General features: G+C 34.1%; 1 protein-coding gene across 1 annotated transcript in view; it reads left to right on the forward strand.

The window, feature by feature from the left end:
- LOC137245332 (syndecan-like) overlaps positions 1 to 18,555 on the forward strand; it is a 323,667-nt gene that overhangs the window by 98,582 nt on the left and 206,530 nt on the right. The window contains exon 2 of the mRNA XM_067775829.1: positions 10,176 to 10,298. Within this exon, the coding sequence (XP_067631930.1) occupies positions 10,176 to 10,298 (123 nt within the window). The remainder of the gene's footprint in view (positions 1 to 10,175; positions 10,299 to 18,555) is intronic.

Below are 18,555 nucleotides of genomic sequence, written 5' to 3' on the forward strand. Positions count from 1 at the left end.
TTTCAGTCTTCTGGCTCTCATTCGCCTGAAAGTATGTTATAATTACTTGTTTTTTTTTTCATTCCGGTGAAGAAAAATTTTATGAAGAACATTTATGTAGCATGCCAACTTTTCTTGTTTGTGCTACCGACTTCTTTCTTCACACATCATCATCAACACGAAAATAAAAATAGAAAACCCAACCGGCGCGATAAATTTGCTTTATTTTTTTCAATTAAATCAACTGTCTACCCAAGACATTAAAGAAGTGTGAATAGCTGCCATTGAAGGCATTGAGGAAGAGAGTAAAAATGCTTGTTTTTAATTATCTGTTCGTGTATCATGCACATTTGTGGCGGCAGCGCAGCGTATATTCATGTTGGTTGCATGCAGGCAAAAGAAATTTTAACTCACTTAGTTATTTATTGTTTGCATACTTATAGGCGTATACAATTGAAAAAAAATTAAAATATTTTATTGCTTCCAGCATTAATTTGTAATATGTGAAGCGTGTTGCAGGAAAAGTGTGGTTTTTTTGTTTTAGTAATGTACGTTTTTTTAACAATAATAAAATGCGAAAAATATAAATTTGTTATGCAATAAATAGATGATCACATATATTCGCACAAAAATGTCTGCATACACATATTCATGCAAGCATTTGTTTAACTGTGTATTTGCTCATCACATTTTAACAATTCACTACCAGTTTGTTGAATAATTAAAATGCAAAATTGCTTTTTGTCATATGTGCATGTGGACGTTATCATTAATTTAACCATGAAAATTGCTTTTTGCGGTTACAGCAATATGACGCCTAATTGTATGCTTCATATTGTAAAGAATTTATTGCAAATCCTCTTATTTGCAACCTTCTACTAGGTTCCAATCACTAAACTGTTGAATAAATAACTCCAATATTTAATAATGCAAAATCGCCTTTATTAAAGTACTTTCTAAAATAACACTGCTACTACTCGACAGATGGAACGCTTAAATCAAAGTGAATCTAGCGCCTCTACTGTTGCGGCCTTTTATACTCTTTGATTTCCTCGTTGCATCTTCTAGACGCTTCTGTTCTAGAATCTACTAGTTGGTTATCTGCTATAATTATAAATACAGAAGTACGTGTATAGCTCTCATATGTGCGTGTGTTTGGGAGCGACACTTTCACAATTATAATTGCATATCTCAGATAAGATATCTGCATGTGTTTGTGCGTTGCTTCTCCGATGCGTGTACGTACATATGTGTAGACATAATGATTGATTCGTTTATGTAGATACATAATGATGGATTTATGGATGTGCATACAAGGCGCTGCTTAGCATCGGCTTAGAGATGGCAGTACCCCTTAGTATTGCTAATATTCGTAACAATATGTTTTTATTTTCCTGAAAAACAAATCAATTATATATTCTGCATAATAAAAATAATGCTGATAAAATCGAACTTATTTGCTCTGTTTCCACTTTTTTATTAATGAATTATAAGCAAGCACTTTGGGTTTATTGAAAACAAAAATTTCTTGCTAGTGCCCAAAAGACTGCAGCGTCATATATTAAAACCTTTGTAAATTCAAAAAGAACCACGAAAATTCAATAAAAATGAAATACTTAAACTCAATTTTCGTGTTTTATGCTTCTTTTCTCGCATTTTGTGCACAATTTTTGCTAAAAAACTAAACCGTTTCTTATAACAGCGTACTTTTAGGCGCTGAATATGTTCTTCGCATTATCTATTAATATGCCTAAAAATATGCATATTTACGCACCCTAAGTCTTCTTTCTGCATACTTTTCGCATCACTGACTTTTATTACTCGCTTGATTTCAACTTTTTACCGCATTTTAGGTTAAGAAAATAGGATTCACTTCTTGCAATATCTATTGAGTTTGAAAATTTTTGTATTTTTTGTACTATTTTCTCCGTAATTTTAACAGCAAATACATGATATCGCTTTTAATATCCTGTCAATCTTGGTCAGATTGCATTGAAAAAGAAAACACTATCATTGATATGCCAAAGTATGCTTCAACCTACCATGGCAGCGGTAGCTGAGCAATGAAAAGTTCAAAGATTCAGTGGAGCATATACGCGCCAAAGTCACTTGCACAGACGTTGAGTAGCAAAACGAATAGGAATCTACTTCAATCCTTCTTCTGCTACCCTTGCAATATATGCTCATAGAAAAAAATACATATTTTCGTATTTATATTTTAATGTATTCATATTCACTCAATTGATTTCTAATGAGGTTCAGGTTTGATGCCAGAAGATTTTCTGGCAATGTGCTATAAGGGTTTCGTAGATCCCAATTTTATTGACACAAAGTCCACTTGCAGAACGGCAAGTTATATTTTCAACTTCTCGAGAGGGGCTAAATTTTAAAATTAGATCTGGTTAAAAAGTTCTGTGAGTGGGCCTCAAAGTATTTTAGTATATTTTACAATACCAAAGCTTTTCATCCATATACAAAACTTAAAATATATACCTAATACGAAAGCAGTAAATATGTAAATATATAAAAATAACCACATCGCACGATGCATGCTGCCTAAATACATAATAAACTAGCCTGATGCTGGCCTTCCTTTAAGGTAGGTTTATGCCTAAAAGTATGCCACACAACTCTGTTTATTGATATATTGAAAGCCTTGGCATTTCATCATTGACTTTGATTGATGATTGATGGTGCGCAGTAGTAATGTCAATTTGTTCTTCTACTTTGTTCTGAAATATTCAATACAAATGTAAATGCGCCTAAAATGGAATAACCTTACTAAACAATTGAAACGGCTTTTTTACCCCATAAACATAATGGTGAAATTGATAAGTTCTTTATATTTGTAACTTCGCCTTATAATACTAAAGAAAGCTACTTTTATTACATAACGCCTAAATTTGCACCATATAAAAAGAGTACAACGAACAAAGTACAAGCTCAATAGTTGTCCACCCACAGACAATAATGCTTCATCGGATTGAAACCTACAATTCTCCCTTGATTTATATATTTTTTTAAGTAAAGGTTCAGGTTAAAGCTTCTAATGATCTTCACTTTTCCATTATATGCTTCCCATATGAATTCGAATATGAACGTTACGCTTTTGATACCCTTACTTCCCGAGGGAGCTGTGCTTTTGACCCTACGATCCTTACCTTACCGCATTAATATTGCAAAATTCTTTACCTGCGGGTGTATGGGGAATGACGCCTTTTATCTTGGTTCTCCTCCAAGTAGTAGGCTTTGTCAGCTTTCTGCTAAACTATGGCCTTGGTTGTTTGGTATATTTTGCTTTAAGGGGTGCATTGGCATTTGAGCACTTTTTGTGCACACTTCTGAACAACCGAGGTATTTATTCAAATCAAAAACTGGCACAACGTGATTATACATGAAGACACCCTAAACAAAGGACTGGTATGTTAAATAAATAAAAAGAAATGTAAGGCGCGTTAGCCTCCGAACGGACTTTAGGCCGAGCTACTCTTCCAATTTGCGTCGTTCTCTTTTTTAATTTTTCCTACAAAATGTCGGTACGGGTCCTACTTGTTTTATGCCGACTCCGATCGGCATCTGCGAGGCAGATGAGTTTTCGCTGAGAACTTTTCATGGCAGAAATACACTCGGAGTGCTTGCCAAACACTGCTGAGGGGAGACCCCGCTTAGAAAAATTTTCTTCTAATTGAAAAACCTTATTTCTAAAATTTGTATGCTGCTTTGCCCGGGGTGTGAACCCAGGGCATTCGGTGTGGTAGGCGGAGCACGCTACCATTACACCACGGTGGCCGCTGGTATGTGAAAAGAGGTATTACTCGTTAGAGCTCTAAATATATAGATATGTGGTGACTGCAGCAAAAATTTACAGCTTTTTTTCTAAGTGACAGTGAATGACAGTTCATGCTGGATTTTTTTCTTTCTAAATCCAATGTCACTATTGCGACCCTCTACCTAGTAGAAAATGATAATCTAGTCGAATAGGCAAAACCCATTGAATTTGTTTCTTTTCTCATCCATTCAAGATTTTAAGGAGCTGCATTGCCAGCGTTCTTGATGCTCTCCTGTGTCGGAGTAACCAGCAGGGGCAAGTTGGTCGGAATTTAGCTAAATGAAAGTCATGCTGTTGATATATGGCTCCCTTGTTTAATTCGAGAGAAATAGAAATAGGTAAATTTTCCCAACTATAATAATATTAACTTAGAGGCTTTCAATTCGATGGTCTAAGTACTTTGTAAATATTTTTTATCCTACTAAGAGTCTCAAGTATGTATTACCTTCAAGTTCGTAATGTTGTTCCTGTCCAATCAAATAATCATCGGGACAATATTTGTCCTTTTTATAGCGTTTGGGAAAAAATTTAAAAAATTCCAATTTATGTATCAGCATGGCAGATTTTTATATTAAATCAGCGCCGCTACTCACGATGGTCCATTTTTGAAGTTTCAACTGCCAAGTGCTTTAGTTCATAATGTACATTCTTTGGGCACCCTAAAAGTGTGTGTTGGTTCATTATGCGCCCGGCTGCTGTACACATATGGTATTTTCACAAAGCTTTGCGAAACAAGAAAAAATAGCAGACAAAGCTTTGAGCTGCTCAAAACCACATAAATTAAAATAGACAAAACTCACTACACGCACGAAGGACTCATTTTCCAGCTATAATAATATCAATGTAGAGTCGAAGGCAGTCCGAATTAATGTTCTAAGTGATTTTCGAAATTTTTTTTGACACCAACGATCTTCTAAATTAGGCTTACCCTCAATAATTTCTGCGTTCTTCTCAAACAATATTTAGACTTATCATCCTTTACCGATTTTCAAAGAAAATCTCTCTCAAAAATGTTCCTTTTTGGTGATAACGAATCTTCATCTATATATATAAAAATCAAATTCTGTGTGTATTACCTATGGAAACGTATTTCTCACACTTCAATCATCACCGAGTTTTGGCTATATGTTCCTTCGATCAACGGGAAAGGGGCGTGGCACCTCCCATAACAATGAAATCTTTGGTACTGCATAACTCTGAAGGTATAAGTCCCAGAACTTTGAAATTCAGTAAGGAATTATATGAAGTCAATCCCTAACACCACCAAGAAAATTTGGAATTGGTAAAAAGGGGGCGTGGCAACTGGAATATATCATACTGCATATCTCTGGATGTAGTAATGGTAGAATAGTGAAAATTGGTAAGGAGCTTTCCCTATGGAAATGTATTTCCCACACTTCAATCATCACCAAATGTTGGCTATAGGTTCCTTCGATAAAGACGAAGGTTTTTCATATTTCAGAATTAAAAATTTTAAATTTAAATTTTTTTTTGGCTATGCCAACGAGCAACCTTAGCTCCCAAAAAGATCGCGTTAACAAAATCAATGATCGCATTCAAAACCAAATTCTTAGCGATGTAACGAAATATAAATCGATCGACACAGTTACAGATGCAGATCAAATTGTGAGTTATCCAATTGAATTTCTAAACTCTTTAGAACCACCTGGGATGCCGGCGCATATACTAACTTTGAAAATTGGCTCACCAATCATGCTTCTTCGGAATTTAGACCCACCAAAATTGTGAAATGCAACCAGTTTTGCGTTAAGAAATTAATGCCGAATGTAATGGAAGCAACAGTTATCAGCGGTAAAAGCAAAGATGAATATGTGCTCATACCACGGATCCCAATTCCTACAGATTTTCCATTCAATTTTATGCGCTTACAGTTTCCTGTACGCCTTGCTTTTGCAATTGCAATCAACAAAGCACAAGGAGCATCGCCTACTGTTACAGGCTTAAATTTAGAGAGTCCGTGCTTTTCCCATGGCCAGCTATATGTTGCTTGCTCTAGAGTTGGAACGCCAAAAAATTTGTTTATCTTTGCACCGAACGAAAAAACCAAAATTATTGTGTACCCACATACATTACAATAAGATATCTACAATAATAAAATGTGTTAACATAAAATTTCACCAAATATGCGTACAAAATTCAATTCAATTCACAGAACAATAAACTAAATATCAACAAACGAAACAGAAAAAATAATGCAACATTAATTCGATCTCGAGCGTTACAACGTACGCCGAGTAAAGCTAGTATTTCATATTTCTATATAGCGCTGCGGTTTGGGGGGCTCCATATTTTAAACTTTCATGCGCCAAACATTTTGGTTCATAATGTACATCCTGTAGACAGCCTAAAAGTATGTGCCATTCAATGTGCGCCTATCGCTGGAAGCTGAAGACGTATATTATTTCCGCTTAACTTGGTGAAACAATAAAAATATATTACAATGAAAAACAAATTTTTAAAGAACAAAATATATTGCTACAAACAGAATTAGCAGGCACTAATTCAAAATGAGATATTTAATATGAATTCATTTGTTAATTCATACAAACTAAGTAATTTATGTTTAAGCATAGCTTAATATAACAAGAATAATGGGGCAAATAACAAAATACGTTATATAAATTAAAACGTATTTTAATATCAATGCCATTACGAACACTTAATTATTCATCAAACATAAAAAAACTTTTACGGAAATATTTAACAGCACTTCAATTTAAGGCAATCATAACAAAAACGCCTAAAAGTATGCAACAGTTTTTTAATATGCTATTTCTTGCGCGCTTGAGAGTTTTTATTATTTTTCACACACCAGCAGTGTGAAAGGAAATTAATTTTATAAAATACATTTCATTTATACACAGTTGGTTGCCCATTAACTATGCAACGTCATGCGAAACACTCTGTGTACTCTTGTTTAAGCTTCTATGCGTTCACATTTTCCGTTTATAACTAAATCATAAATATTCATTAACTGCAACCAATCATATTAATACATCGTAAATATTAACACCAGACTTTTTTACAATTTAATGTGTAGCATGATTTTATGATGTTGCCTGTTTTAACATCAATTTCTTTCTGGAGCAACATGAAATCGCAACTTCAAACTAGGTCAGCTATCTCAAATATTTTGAAGGTTTTTATCTTAATATATTTTCGTTTGAAATTACATTTCTATGACTTCTTAAACTTTTTGCGTTATGCACACCTTTGACAGTAATTTGTTGGCGTAGTTTGATGTTGCTCGTAGCTTAAGCGAAAAAGTATGAAAAGAAGCATGAAACTTTATAAATAATTTGAATGTCAACACATTGATCTAATAGTGGGAGTGATAAGTTATACTATAGATAATTTCAATTCTCCTTGAAGACTTACTTTCTCCTTAGCTTTGTGTTTAAACCAGGGGCGTAGCCAGAAAATTGCCTTGGGGGGTTCAAAAAAAAAATTTTTGTTTTCAGTCAAATAAATAAAAAAAATGTTTTTTGTAATTGATTTAGAGAAAAATTGTTAGTTTACAAACGGCGATGGTTACTAGGACATGTTTCTGAATTTCACTTCTTCATCAGCTAGCTTTTCGGGAGCTGAGCGTTGAACTCGAATCTCCAACATTCATATCAGTGCAAGCGTTTAGCTGCTAACCATATGAATGTCCGTTGTTCGCTGTACAATTGGTCTCTAAGAGTTGCCTTTTTGTTTATATTCCTTTTGATCACCATGTAGGCACATACACTCTGTATGTAGTTTATTCCTAATGGTGTGGATATGATTTTTAGGCGCGCTTTTGAAAGCTTAGTAACATTTGTTCGTTTGTTTTTAGTTTACGTTAAAGTACGTGTATTTAGAATATGATATGAAAAAGCTTACATTAAAAACTCAAGCGCATGCGTCGGCTTTTCTTTGCCAATTCATCTAAAACTTCATCAACTGTAACAATTTGATCACGGTGGATGCTTAGTGATGCACAGCCATTCAATCGATTTTTACTCATCGTGTTTCTCAAATAATTTTTAATCAGCCTAAGAATTGAAAAAGATCTCTCGGTCGTTGCCATTGTTAATGGAAGCGTACACAAGATTTTCAACAACATGTGAACATTAGGAAAAGCCACAGAATCGCATTCCTGTAATATTAATCATAGATAAATTGATAAAAAAAACAACCGAAGTACCTCCTTCAGGAATAAGTATAATTCATGCTTTTTGAGCCTATGCATGAGATCTAACGTATAGGTATATAAAATTCAGAAGAAAGAAACTGATTGAATAGAAAAAAATTTATTTAAAAAAGTCATATCTACACGAAGAAAACACTAATGTGTTTTTTACATTTTAAATTGTGAAAAACACATTATTTTTTCATTTATCAAATAATTTGAATTTTACATTTTTGAAATGTGTTTTTAACATGAAAAAAAAATGTAGATATTACATTATAATAATGTGTTTTCCACATGGAAAATAATGTCAAATTTGCATTATATTTCAAAATAAAAAATGTGTACTTCGAAAAAATGCTGTAAATTTAACATTATTTAAATGTGGACAATAAAATCTAAGCACGAGAATTAGTATCGTTTAGTTCGACAAACAGACAGAACCGTTAGCAATGTTTATATGTATGTTTATATATAGCTTGTCGCCGTGACGTAAGGACAGAAGAATCATGCAAATATTCAAACGCATGGAGTTTTCATATTTGCCTTTTCATTCCGATGAATGTAATCGCGGTTGAGGCAAAGGCCTGAATTTATTATATTCACGCATGCAATAAATTGATTGATTTTAAATCAATATCGATTATGTTCGTTTCAGCAATTTGGATCATTGAACACGATCATGTTGCCGAATGTAATCAAACCCCCCATCGCTACGCCCCTGGTTTGAACTTTTCATTAAACTTCATTCTTTGGAGTTTAAGTGGTTGAAAATTCGCCTGTAAGTGAATGAGTAAAGTTAGCCTCTTTATAAAATAGTAATTAACAACGATACTAAAAAAATAAATAAATTATATTTTCATATTCTTTTGAATCGGCTTCTAAAAGAAATACAACACGAGTATTTTAACTGAGAGAGACTGAGCTTCATATAGAAAGACCCAAAACTGCATTTCAGTACTTCCCATACAATTTTTTTTTAAATTTTATACAAATTTTTCAAAAAATTGATGCTGAAAGCACTCATGTCAGTCAGTTGGCATTTATCATATCTTGGTCGACTGTGAGAAAATTTTTCATGTGGAAAAATCAAAAAGAGTACGCTGAGTAAATAGGAAAAGATTTCGTTTTTTTTTTTTTTGACATTCTTACCAAAGCATTGATTTTCACCGAAACTTTTTAGTAGTCATAATTTTTATTTATGTTATAGGAAAAAAAGTTCGTTTTTCGATGATTTTCTGACATTCTTACCGAGACATTGATTTCCCCAAAATATTTGTATGGGTACTTGCAGCTTGCTCCGTAGACGTCCCAATTAGATTGGGCGAGATTAAGAGAGGGCGAGAATTGCAAATTATCGACAAAGCGGGAAAGGTGTGAGATCAAGCACGGGGCTGTAAAGTGTCGAATATTATGTGTAGGTCTTACAACCTTAGACTAACAAAGTTGCTTGAGGACTGTAGACTCATGACGGGTATTCTGACTGGACACTGACTTCTGGCACCAGATGCCTTTAAATTAGGCTTGGTCAGTGATAGCAAATGTAGGGAGTGCGGGTTGGAGAATGAAACGATCGAGCACGTTTTTGCTCGTGCCCCGCGCTTGTCAGGCTAAGACTACAGCTATTAGGAGTGATACAGCTGTCAGATCTAGAAACAGCAAGTGGCTTAAGTCCTAGAAAGCTTCTAGTAGAGTTATTTTATAACATAGGTCCAGCTTTTTGATAGTATAGTCAATAAAATAAACTTCTGGTAATACTACGGACTCATTCGGTATATGTGACGTCCTCATGTACTGGCCACTTCAACCAAACCTAACCTATAGCAGTGAGCATCAAAGCAGCAGTGTCAAGTGTTTATCAAATCTCTTCATTCATGTTCTTCTTTCCTTTTCAATATTTTAGGATAACACGTTCAGAAATTTGTAGTTGAAACCATGAAAACGAGCCTCAAAAACGTTTACGCAAAAACTCGAAAATTCGAAAAAATTTTACAATAATGACGAATTGTGAATTAAGAGTCAAATAAATTTAAGTTCAACAAAAAACCAGTTATAAGTTGCATTAATTTTTGACACCTTTTTCCTAAAGTCAAAGCTCCGCAGAACTATAACTGTCCAGTTATAAGCGTATTTTTCGTTTACTATTATATTTATACATTATTTACTAATTTTGGTTTTTAATATTTTCAGAAGACTGTTAAACCCTCACCAACATCAGCGTTATCATCATCATCAGCGAGCATCTCAGTAACGCCGAAAGACGAAATTTATATTGATGATGAGAGCATCGAGGGATCAGGCGGTCGTAGCGGGGTGAGTTGTAAATTGTTTCTTATCTTGATACTGTGAGATAGATAATATAATAATTTAACGATCAAAATAGCTCTTATTACTAAGTAAATCAAATCACCAAACTTCTTTGATTTCATAAACACACTAAAATTAAAAATCCCCAGGGGCTAGGTAGCTTAAAAAATGTCTTTCCGCTGCAGGTATGCCTGTCGTAAAAGGCGATTTAAATACCGACATGATGGGTTGTGTAGCGCAATCGTTTCAAAAGGTTTCCAATACAATTTATAGTTTCTCCAACCCAATTGTCAACCCTACCTACCCGTGGCGAATCCTCTTCTTTAGCAGCTGAAGCACACCATTTTCGCACTACGCAAAAAACCTCCTATTTTTATTTGCAACTGTAAAAACGCGTTTCAACCCATTAAATAACTTCTGTTGCCCTAACACCCCGTCTTAAAATGTTTTTCAATCAGACAAATATCTTAGGAGATACTCGTGCATTTATTCAAGAAATAGAGCTTAATTAATAGAGAGATCAAGTACTAAAAATTTATAATTTAAAAAGGCTTAATGAGCATGGTTTAGATAACACTCGCAATTACGGGATTTATCGAGTTGCTCTTTCCAGATCTCACAACTTCGATAAAATAAAGCACGAGGCACGTACTTTAGGTCTTGTGCTTTAAAATAGCTTTTGCTCCATGAGAAACTTGGCGCTGAATGAATGAGAAAAGGGATACCGATGGAGGTTTGGACCAGAAGGGTGATCAGTTTACAGGAGGGAGGAAAGGTCGAATCTTGAAATCGCATCAGAAACGTAAAAGATGTTACCGAGCTTGGAAGTAGGGTGCAAGCACCTACAACAACACCAGTCGACGTTTTGGGATAAAGCCGACGTATAAGGTTAGACATCTCCATAAAACACACCCAAAATAGTAAGAAGTGTCTTTGATTTGGATGCCGAACCAAATAAAAAATAAAAGGTATCTTCGATTTGGCTAAATAATCAAATCACCAATAAAAAGTATTTTTTATTTGGATGCCGAAATAAATAAAAAACAAGTAAGGACCGGACTTCATACCTTTCATGAATGGGGCTGAACAATAATCTTATCCCGTTCGTAATCTCCAAATAATCGGATGTATAAAATAAGAAATATATAGTGAACAGATGTACATAAACGATTTTTAAGAAAAATATAAAATAAAAAATGGTAAAAAAACCCCTTATCTGAACGATCGGTATGGGATATATATTATATATAGCTACGATCGAAATGATTTTTACAGGAATCTTCTATGATATATTAGAATAAATATCACCAAGTTCTACGTTTTTATATTGGAACATACTCAATTGTTCCTGATGATGACTTCAAACTGAAGTCGAAATATCGAATATAAAATAAAAATACAAATATAAAATATTTATTCTGCGTTTTTATTTGGATAAGGCCTCGAGCTCATAAAATAGTTTAATAAATTGGAAATTAAGGGAGAAATGTATAAAAATCTTTCTATCTGAACGATCGATTGTATGGGATATATATTATATATAGCTCCGATCGAAATAATTTTTTCAGAAAATCTATGATATATTAAAATATATATCACCTAGTTTAACGTTTTTATATTTGAAATTAAGGGAGAAATTGCCAAAAATCTTTCTATCTGAACGATCGGTTGTATGGGATATATACTATATATAGCTCCGTTCAAAGTGATTTTTTTAGAAAATCTTCTATGATATATTAAAATATATATCACCGAGTTTCACGTTTATACTTTCTAAATTAAGGGAGAAATGACCAAAAACCTTTCTATCTGAACGATCGGTTGTATGGGAGATATATGTTATAGTGGTCCGATCCTACCGGATCCGACAAATGTCTAATTTAATACAAAAATACATCCTTGTGCCAAATTTCATTGAGATATCTCAAAATTTGAGGGACTAGTTTGCGTTCAAACAGGCAGACGGACGGACAGACGGATATGGCTATATCAACTCAGTTCGTCGCCCTGATCAATTCGGTATACTTAATGGTGAGTCTATCTTCTATATTTCTCAACGTTACAAACCTCGGACCAAAGTTAATATACAATATCATGTTCATGAAAGGTATAATAAAAAGTAAATTTGATTTGAAAACCAAATATAAAATAAATCTTATTTTTGGATTCGTGATTCATTCAAATAAAAATCACGCAACCCTGATCCGTACCACGTACCACGTGAAAAGAGGTATACCAGTGCGTATACGCAACATTATTTATGTTTATTTGTTAATTGGTATTAAAAGGAATTGCATACATATATTTGTACATACAAGTGAGAGTAGTATGAGTGTTTTAATAAGAAATATTTAAAACTTCAATAAAGTCAATTTAAAAAATTTAGATATTAATATTCAACCATAAGTCCCATACCAATTTTCAATTCCTATCTACACCACCATCATACACTACACCTTAAACTTAAATCCATTTTATAGGTTTGACTGGCCTCCAGCCAATAATTCAGCACTAAAATCTTTACTCTTACGAACAACCTTTTCTTTTTCCTTGCCATAGTTTAATGTTCTGCACTGAAAACAATCTTGTAGTCAGTAAATATAAGGCTCATGTAAAAATAACATTTGCATTGGACACCATTTGTTGAGATATTAAAAATTATCACAGGATGTTGCTATAAATGAACAGCAACGAAAGAAACTCGCACATGGTCTAGTTAAATAGTGATTGCTTTTGTTGCTGCATTGAATGATGCCGATGGGAGCAAAAGTTAAAGCAATGTAAAAAACAAAAAAAAAAAATAAAAATTGACTATAAAATGTACAAAAGAAACAATAAAGCACTAATGACAGTAAAAGAGTGTTCCTTCAGAAGAGCAATCTTGGACAGTGAAAGAGGAAGAGAAAGCAAGAGTGCCTAGTGATAGGCAATGTTCAAATAACGTTACAAGACCATTTGCAAACAGTAAAAATTTTACTTTGCACAAATTCAATGCCGCTAAACTAATGCAATGAAATTGTTGCAAATAGTTAGTGGAAAATAAATGGCTTAAGGCTTAGCGCCTTAAGGTATGCAATAAAAATGAAAAATTATATTCTCTGTAATTTATATACAAAATAACTATTTTGAGCATTTAATAGTATTTTTATCACCTTTCCGCCCCTTTGCAGAACGGCAGCTTATCTTTTCAACTCAGAGTTAGCTTGACATGAGGGGTTAAACTTATATATTTTTTGCCAGCAGATTAACCCCGTGCTAAAAAATAGCATGTCTGTCTGCAAGTGGGTCTTATGTATACCAAATAATACAAAAAAATATTACGTATACGCACCAGTACAGGCAATTTTAAGTGGTACGGATATTTTTGGGTGAAGTGGACCAAGGACCGACCTTTTTCGGTACAGGGGTGTCGCTAGAAAATTTTCTCCCAATGCAGTGTACCATTGTCCGACATATTCAATAAAATCCCATTTAGGGAATTCCTCCTCGGCAAGCTTCATATTGGGACCCCCTTCTTTCGGGAAAGTGGGCCAGGATGGTGCAATTTGTTTTGTTTATTATTTCAGCGGCCTTTCGAAAAGGTTGACATTATATGTGAAAGCGAATAATAATCTGTTGGTAACTTCATGACTCAAAATCGAATGAACTTTTTTGAAGAATCCCTATTTTTGTCTATGTCTCCCCCCCTCCGTCTCTTCTTATTTCTTCCCCTCTCCCTCGCCTTCTTCATTCCTATCCATATTTTAACCCTATTGCTTTCCTTATGCCTCCCTTTATCTATCTCTATCTCTTTATCTTTCTCTATTCCCCTTCCTCGGCCCCCATTTTTGATGCATGCTTTCAACTTCTGCATATATTTATTTAATTAAAATCAAAGTTTGCTATGCAAATTCAAATCAAAATCAATTTGTCACCACATTGATTTCCTATCACAATCAATCACGTTAGCATTCCAGTGCTAGCTTATAGTGAGTAAAAACTGAAATTCCATTATAAAATTTACGCTTTCACACACCTTTAAATTATCTTCGCTTGACAGTACTTCACAAAAGCCACTATCCACTACTGTCAAACTATATTTTATTGCTCACGCCCTTTCCCGTTCCCGTTTCATTTCCTGTTGCATTTGAACTTTATATTTGTCACTACGAAGTTGTGACAAGCAAACAAAAAACTAACAAAACTCACCAACAAGTCATTTAATTAAATTTCATGTCATGTTTTTCCAATATCTTACCCTCATTCTCCAGTGGAGCAAGCCGGCCGCGGTGCGGCAACATCACTTTGACTTGCAGGTTTTTTTTTATCGTTGTCAGTTTGAAATTAATTTACAAACTTTGGTGCATAAAAACGCATAAAATCAGCGCAAACTGTTATGTCACGCTGTTGATGTTGACTTTCATATACTGGATTTTGTTTCAATGAATGCTAACGCCAAGCACTCTGTTGTGGAGCGCTACATCGCCGTAAGTGGAGTTGCTGGAACGTTTCGGGCTATTTTTAGTTGGTCGCTGTTTGGCATATTTGTTATACGTAAATTGTGTGTACTAATACAAATATTTTCCTCAGTTATATATAAAGGAGATTAATAATAACAATTAAAATTCGTTAGCTTAATATGAAAATGTACTAAGTCACTTTTTACGAATTTTACAGGAGAAAAAAAAAAGATTAATTTTTGAAATAACCTCTTTTTTTTCAAAATTGTAAATGAGGATACCTTAGTTGCAATATTTTTGAGTGTAGAAGCTTTGCAAAAGATAAATAAAAATCATGTATGCTAACCCAGCAGCTATTTTATAACTTAGCACAATTTCCGCACTCAAAACAATTTTATTTTTCCTGACTTAGCACTTGTCAATGTGTCAATGTGTTTCCCCATCACTCCTCCCCGTTAATGATTGAAATATAAAACCTAAAGCTATATATTTCACAAAATATAGTATTTATTTGCCAAACTATTGTTAACGGCTCTGATCTGGACTCTTTTGCCGGATGGTGCGTAGACAATAATTTATTTTTAAATGCCGTGTTGTGTCTTATTCCATAAAGACAACTGCATTATCTACAAACTAAATGCTAAATCTCTTAATCGTTGTCAAAAGTAAAGACTTGGGTGTAATTTTTTACTCCAAACTCTCTTTTTCTAGTCACATTGACTACATTTTTTCAAAATTTGTTGCGATGATTGGGTTCAGTAGATGTAAAACCATTGACTTTAAAGGCCCTATGACGTTGACGGCACTTTATATATATCCTTGGTCAGAAGTGGTCTTGAATATTGCTCAATAATATATAATCCTTTCTATGAATCTAACTCCTATAAAATTGAGAAAGTTCGAAACTTGTTTACAAGAATTGCTTTACGTATGCTTCACTGGCCAGACGGTCTCCCATCATATGCCAGCAGTCACAAATTGCTTGGTCTTCAGGCTTTGCATGACAGAAGAACTTTTATCTCACTCATGCTTGCCTATAATGTAACAAACTTTAGCACGAATTGCTCTGATTTATCTAATTTGTCCATTCCAAATATTCCACTGCGTGATCTTGGGCATAATAAATTATTTATCGAAATAACTCATAAAACGAATTATGCTATGAATGAAACTATAATTAGGACTATACATCTAGCAAATCGTTTCAGTAGTGTTATTAATTTTAATAACAGCTTAAGCTTGAATTGTTTTCTATTTTTAACTAGTCTGTAAGAAAGCATCATGTAGTTATCGACATGTAAGAATTGAAGTAGATTATGGTCAGCGCAAAGCATTTATGAAACACTAAAGGCTTGTCTCAATTAGGTGAATCCAATTTCAATAGGTTGTGTTCGCAACCCTCTCAGGGGGTTGCCAGCGCAATATATAGTCTCTGCAACCCAATTGTCAACCTCACCTTACCGTGGCGAATCCTGTTTCATTGACAGCCGAGGCTCTGGCGACCCCAAGTTCCTCATGGAACTATGGGGTGGGGAGGGCAGGATGGCCTAGAAGGTTTAATGTGGTCATATAAATAATTCCCGAGATGATCGAGCTAGTACCTTAATAGTGCTTTGTTACCGGGACTTACCGGATCTATATATATCCGGCAAAAGACCATCAACATCGGTAACACTCCCCAAAGCCTTCGGGTAGTGTCTTTATCGTTAATACAACAACAACAAAGCATGCGCGCACAAAGAAATGACTAGTAATTCAGATTGGTGTTATTGACAGGTTGACTTAGCACATCCTTTTTAACAACTGACGACTTAGCACATTTACACATCATTGCCCACAGCACGTAAAAATTTAAAATAAAAAAAAATTTTTTTCTGTAATCGATGTATTTTGAATTCAGTTTTAAAACTGCGTTAAAACACAATTTTTCAAAAAAAAGTGACTTAGCACATTTTCACATTAAGCTAACGATATACACTTTAATCGTACAATAATATAATAATATTTTCAAGCTGACAGAGGGTTGAAAGCACTAAATTAGTGAAAAATTATACACACAAGTTTCAAAGTTCGCTATACCATTTTTGGACTTCAAATTCGAATTCATTAACTGCAATTATAAGCAAACACTTCAACTGCCTTAAAGCTGAATTAAATCGTTGCATTGTTAATAAAAAATTAAAATACCAAACAAAATTAAAGTATATTCAAAATCTGGCTAGCAGATGCATATACAGCAACGTACAAGAAAATAGCAACGGCGTATTTAATCATTTTCACCAAAAAACATAGTTCAATCACTAGAAGTTTGTTCTTTAATGTCAACGGAATATTTGACACTCCCAAAATTAAAAACAAAGGAGGGTTGCTTCTACGAATCAAAGAAAGTGGGGAATAATTCAATCCCCTTCATTGAAAACTGTAGTAGGAAAAGGTACTTTACTCGTTCACTTTTTATTTTACTAAATATTTCGTGAAATGATAAGCCGTTGACGTTATTCAGCAGGTTGAACAACAGGAGTAAGGACGGCTTCTTGGCACCCTCAGCGCGTTAGTGGCTTAGAATTTACCCGCGGCAGGTTTACCTATCGTAAGAGGCGACAAAAATACCAAACTGATTTGAAGGGTTGTGTAGCGCAACACCTTCAAGGTGTTGCCAGCGCATAATATAGCTTCTCCAACCCAATTTTCAACCTCACCTACCCTTGGCGAATCCTGTTACTTTAACAGCCGAGGCGCTGGCGACACCGAATCCTCGTGGATCTAGGGGATGAGAGGGCGGTGTTGTATTGAAGGTTTCATGTGGTCATACTGAATCGTTCCCGAGATGTTCGGTCATGTGCCTTAACAGTGCTTGTTACCGGAACGTGCCAGATCTGTATCCGTCAAAGGACCATAAATCGATAACGCTCCCCAAGGCCTTCAGGGTGTGTCCTTATCGCTACAAAAACAACGCCTTTTTTCTCACGATCAATTATCCTATGTACAACAAAATTACAACAACCACATGAAAATTACTAACTTAAACCACAAATATCTCCGGACGGAGTTAAAGTTTTTCTTTCTGCCTTCTCTCCTGATATTTTTGGAAACGTATCAGCATTCGACCGTTGTTCTAAACTGTTACCAAGCTTCCCATAAAATCTGAAAAATATTACTAAGGAGTTATGCACTTTAGATCTTAATTGTATTGTAAATGGTTTACCTCCTTTTTCTACTACTAACATATTTGATAAGTTTGTAAATAAACAATACAGTTATGGGATGCCAATTCAAGGTGTCTACAATTGTCACAAATTTTGTCAAAAAAAAATTATTTTTTTTTAGTTTCGATAATTATAGCAAATAACTTCTACACATGTTTTAAAAGAAATTATGAAAACCAAACTCAAAAGAGTTCGAAATTTTGAGAAAATTTCACGAAAATTTTGCACTTCTTATTAAGGTGTTCTGAATTTTTCTGATAAATCAGCTTTGTAGCCCGATCAATTTTAACTATTAAAGTGCAAATTATAAGACTCTCAAAATTCGCACTGATTTTAAAGAAATTTTTTTTTTCAAAGGGTGCTTAAGATTTTCTTCCATATAACTGCACTTTATGTAGAAGAAAATCTAAATAACCCTTAGAAAAAAATTGTCAAAATTAGACTCGAATTTTGAGAGACCTATAACTTGATGTTTGGGCTATAAAACTGCGTACATAGAAACTTTCAGAAGACTCAATAAAAAGCTAGAAAACAACAAATAAAAAACTTGGAAATTTCGAACTTTTTTTAAAACGATTTAAAAATTGTTGGGCTAAGTTTCAAGCATAAATTTAATTG

This window comes from Eurosta solidaginis, chromosome 3, assembly GCF_040869045.1.
Source record: "Eurosta solidaginis isolate ZX-2024a chromosome 3, ASM4086904v1, whole genome shotgun sequence".
NCBI lineage: Eukaryota > Metazoa > Arthropoda > Insecta > Diptera > Tephritidae > Eurosta > Eurosta solidaginis.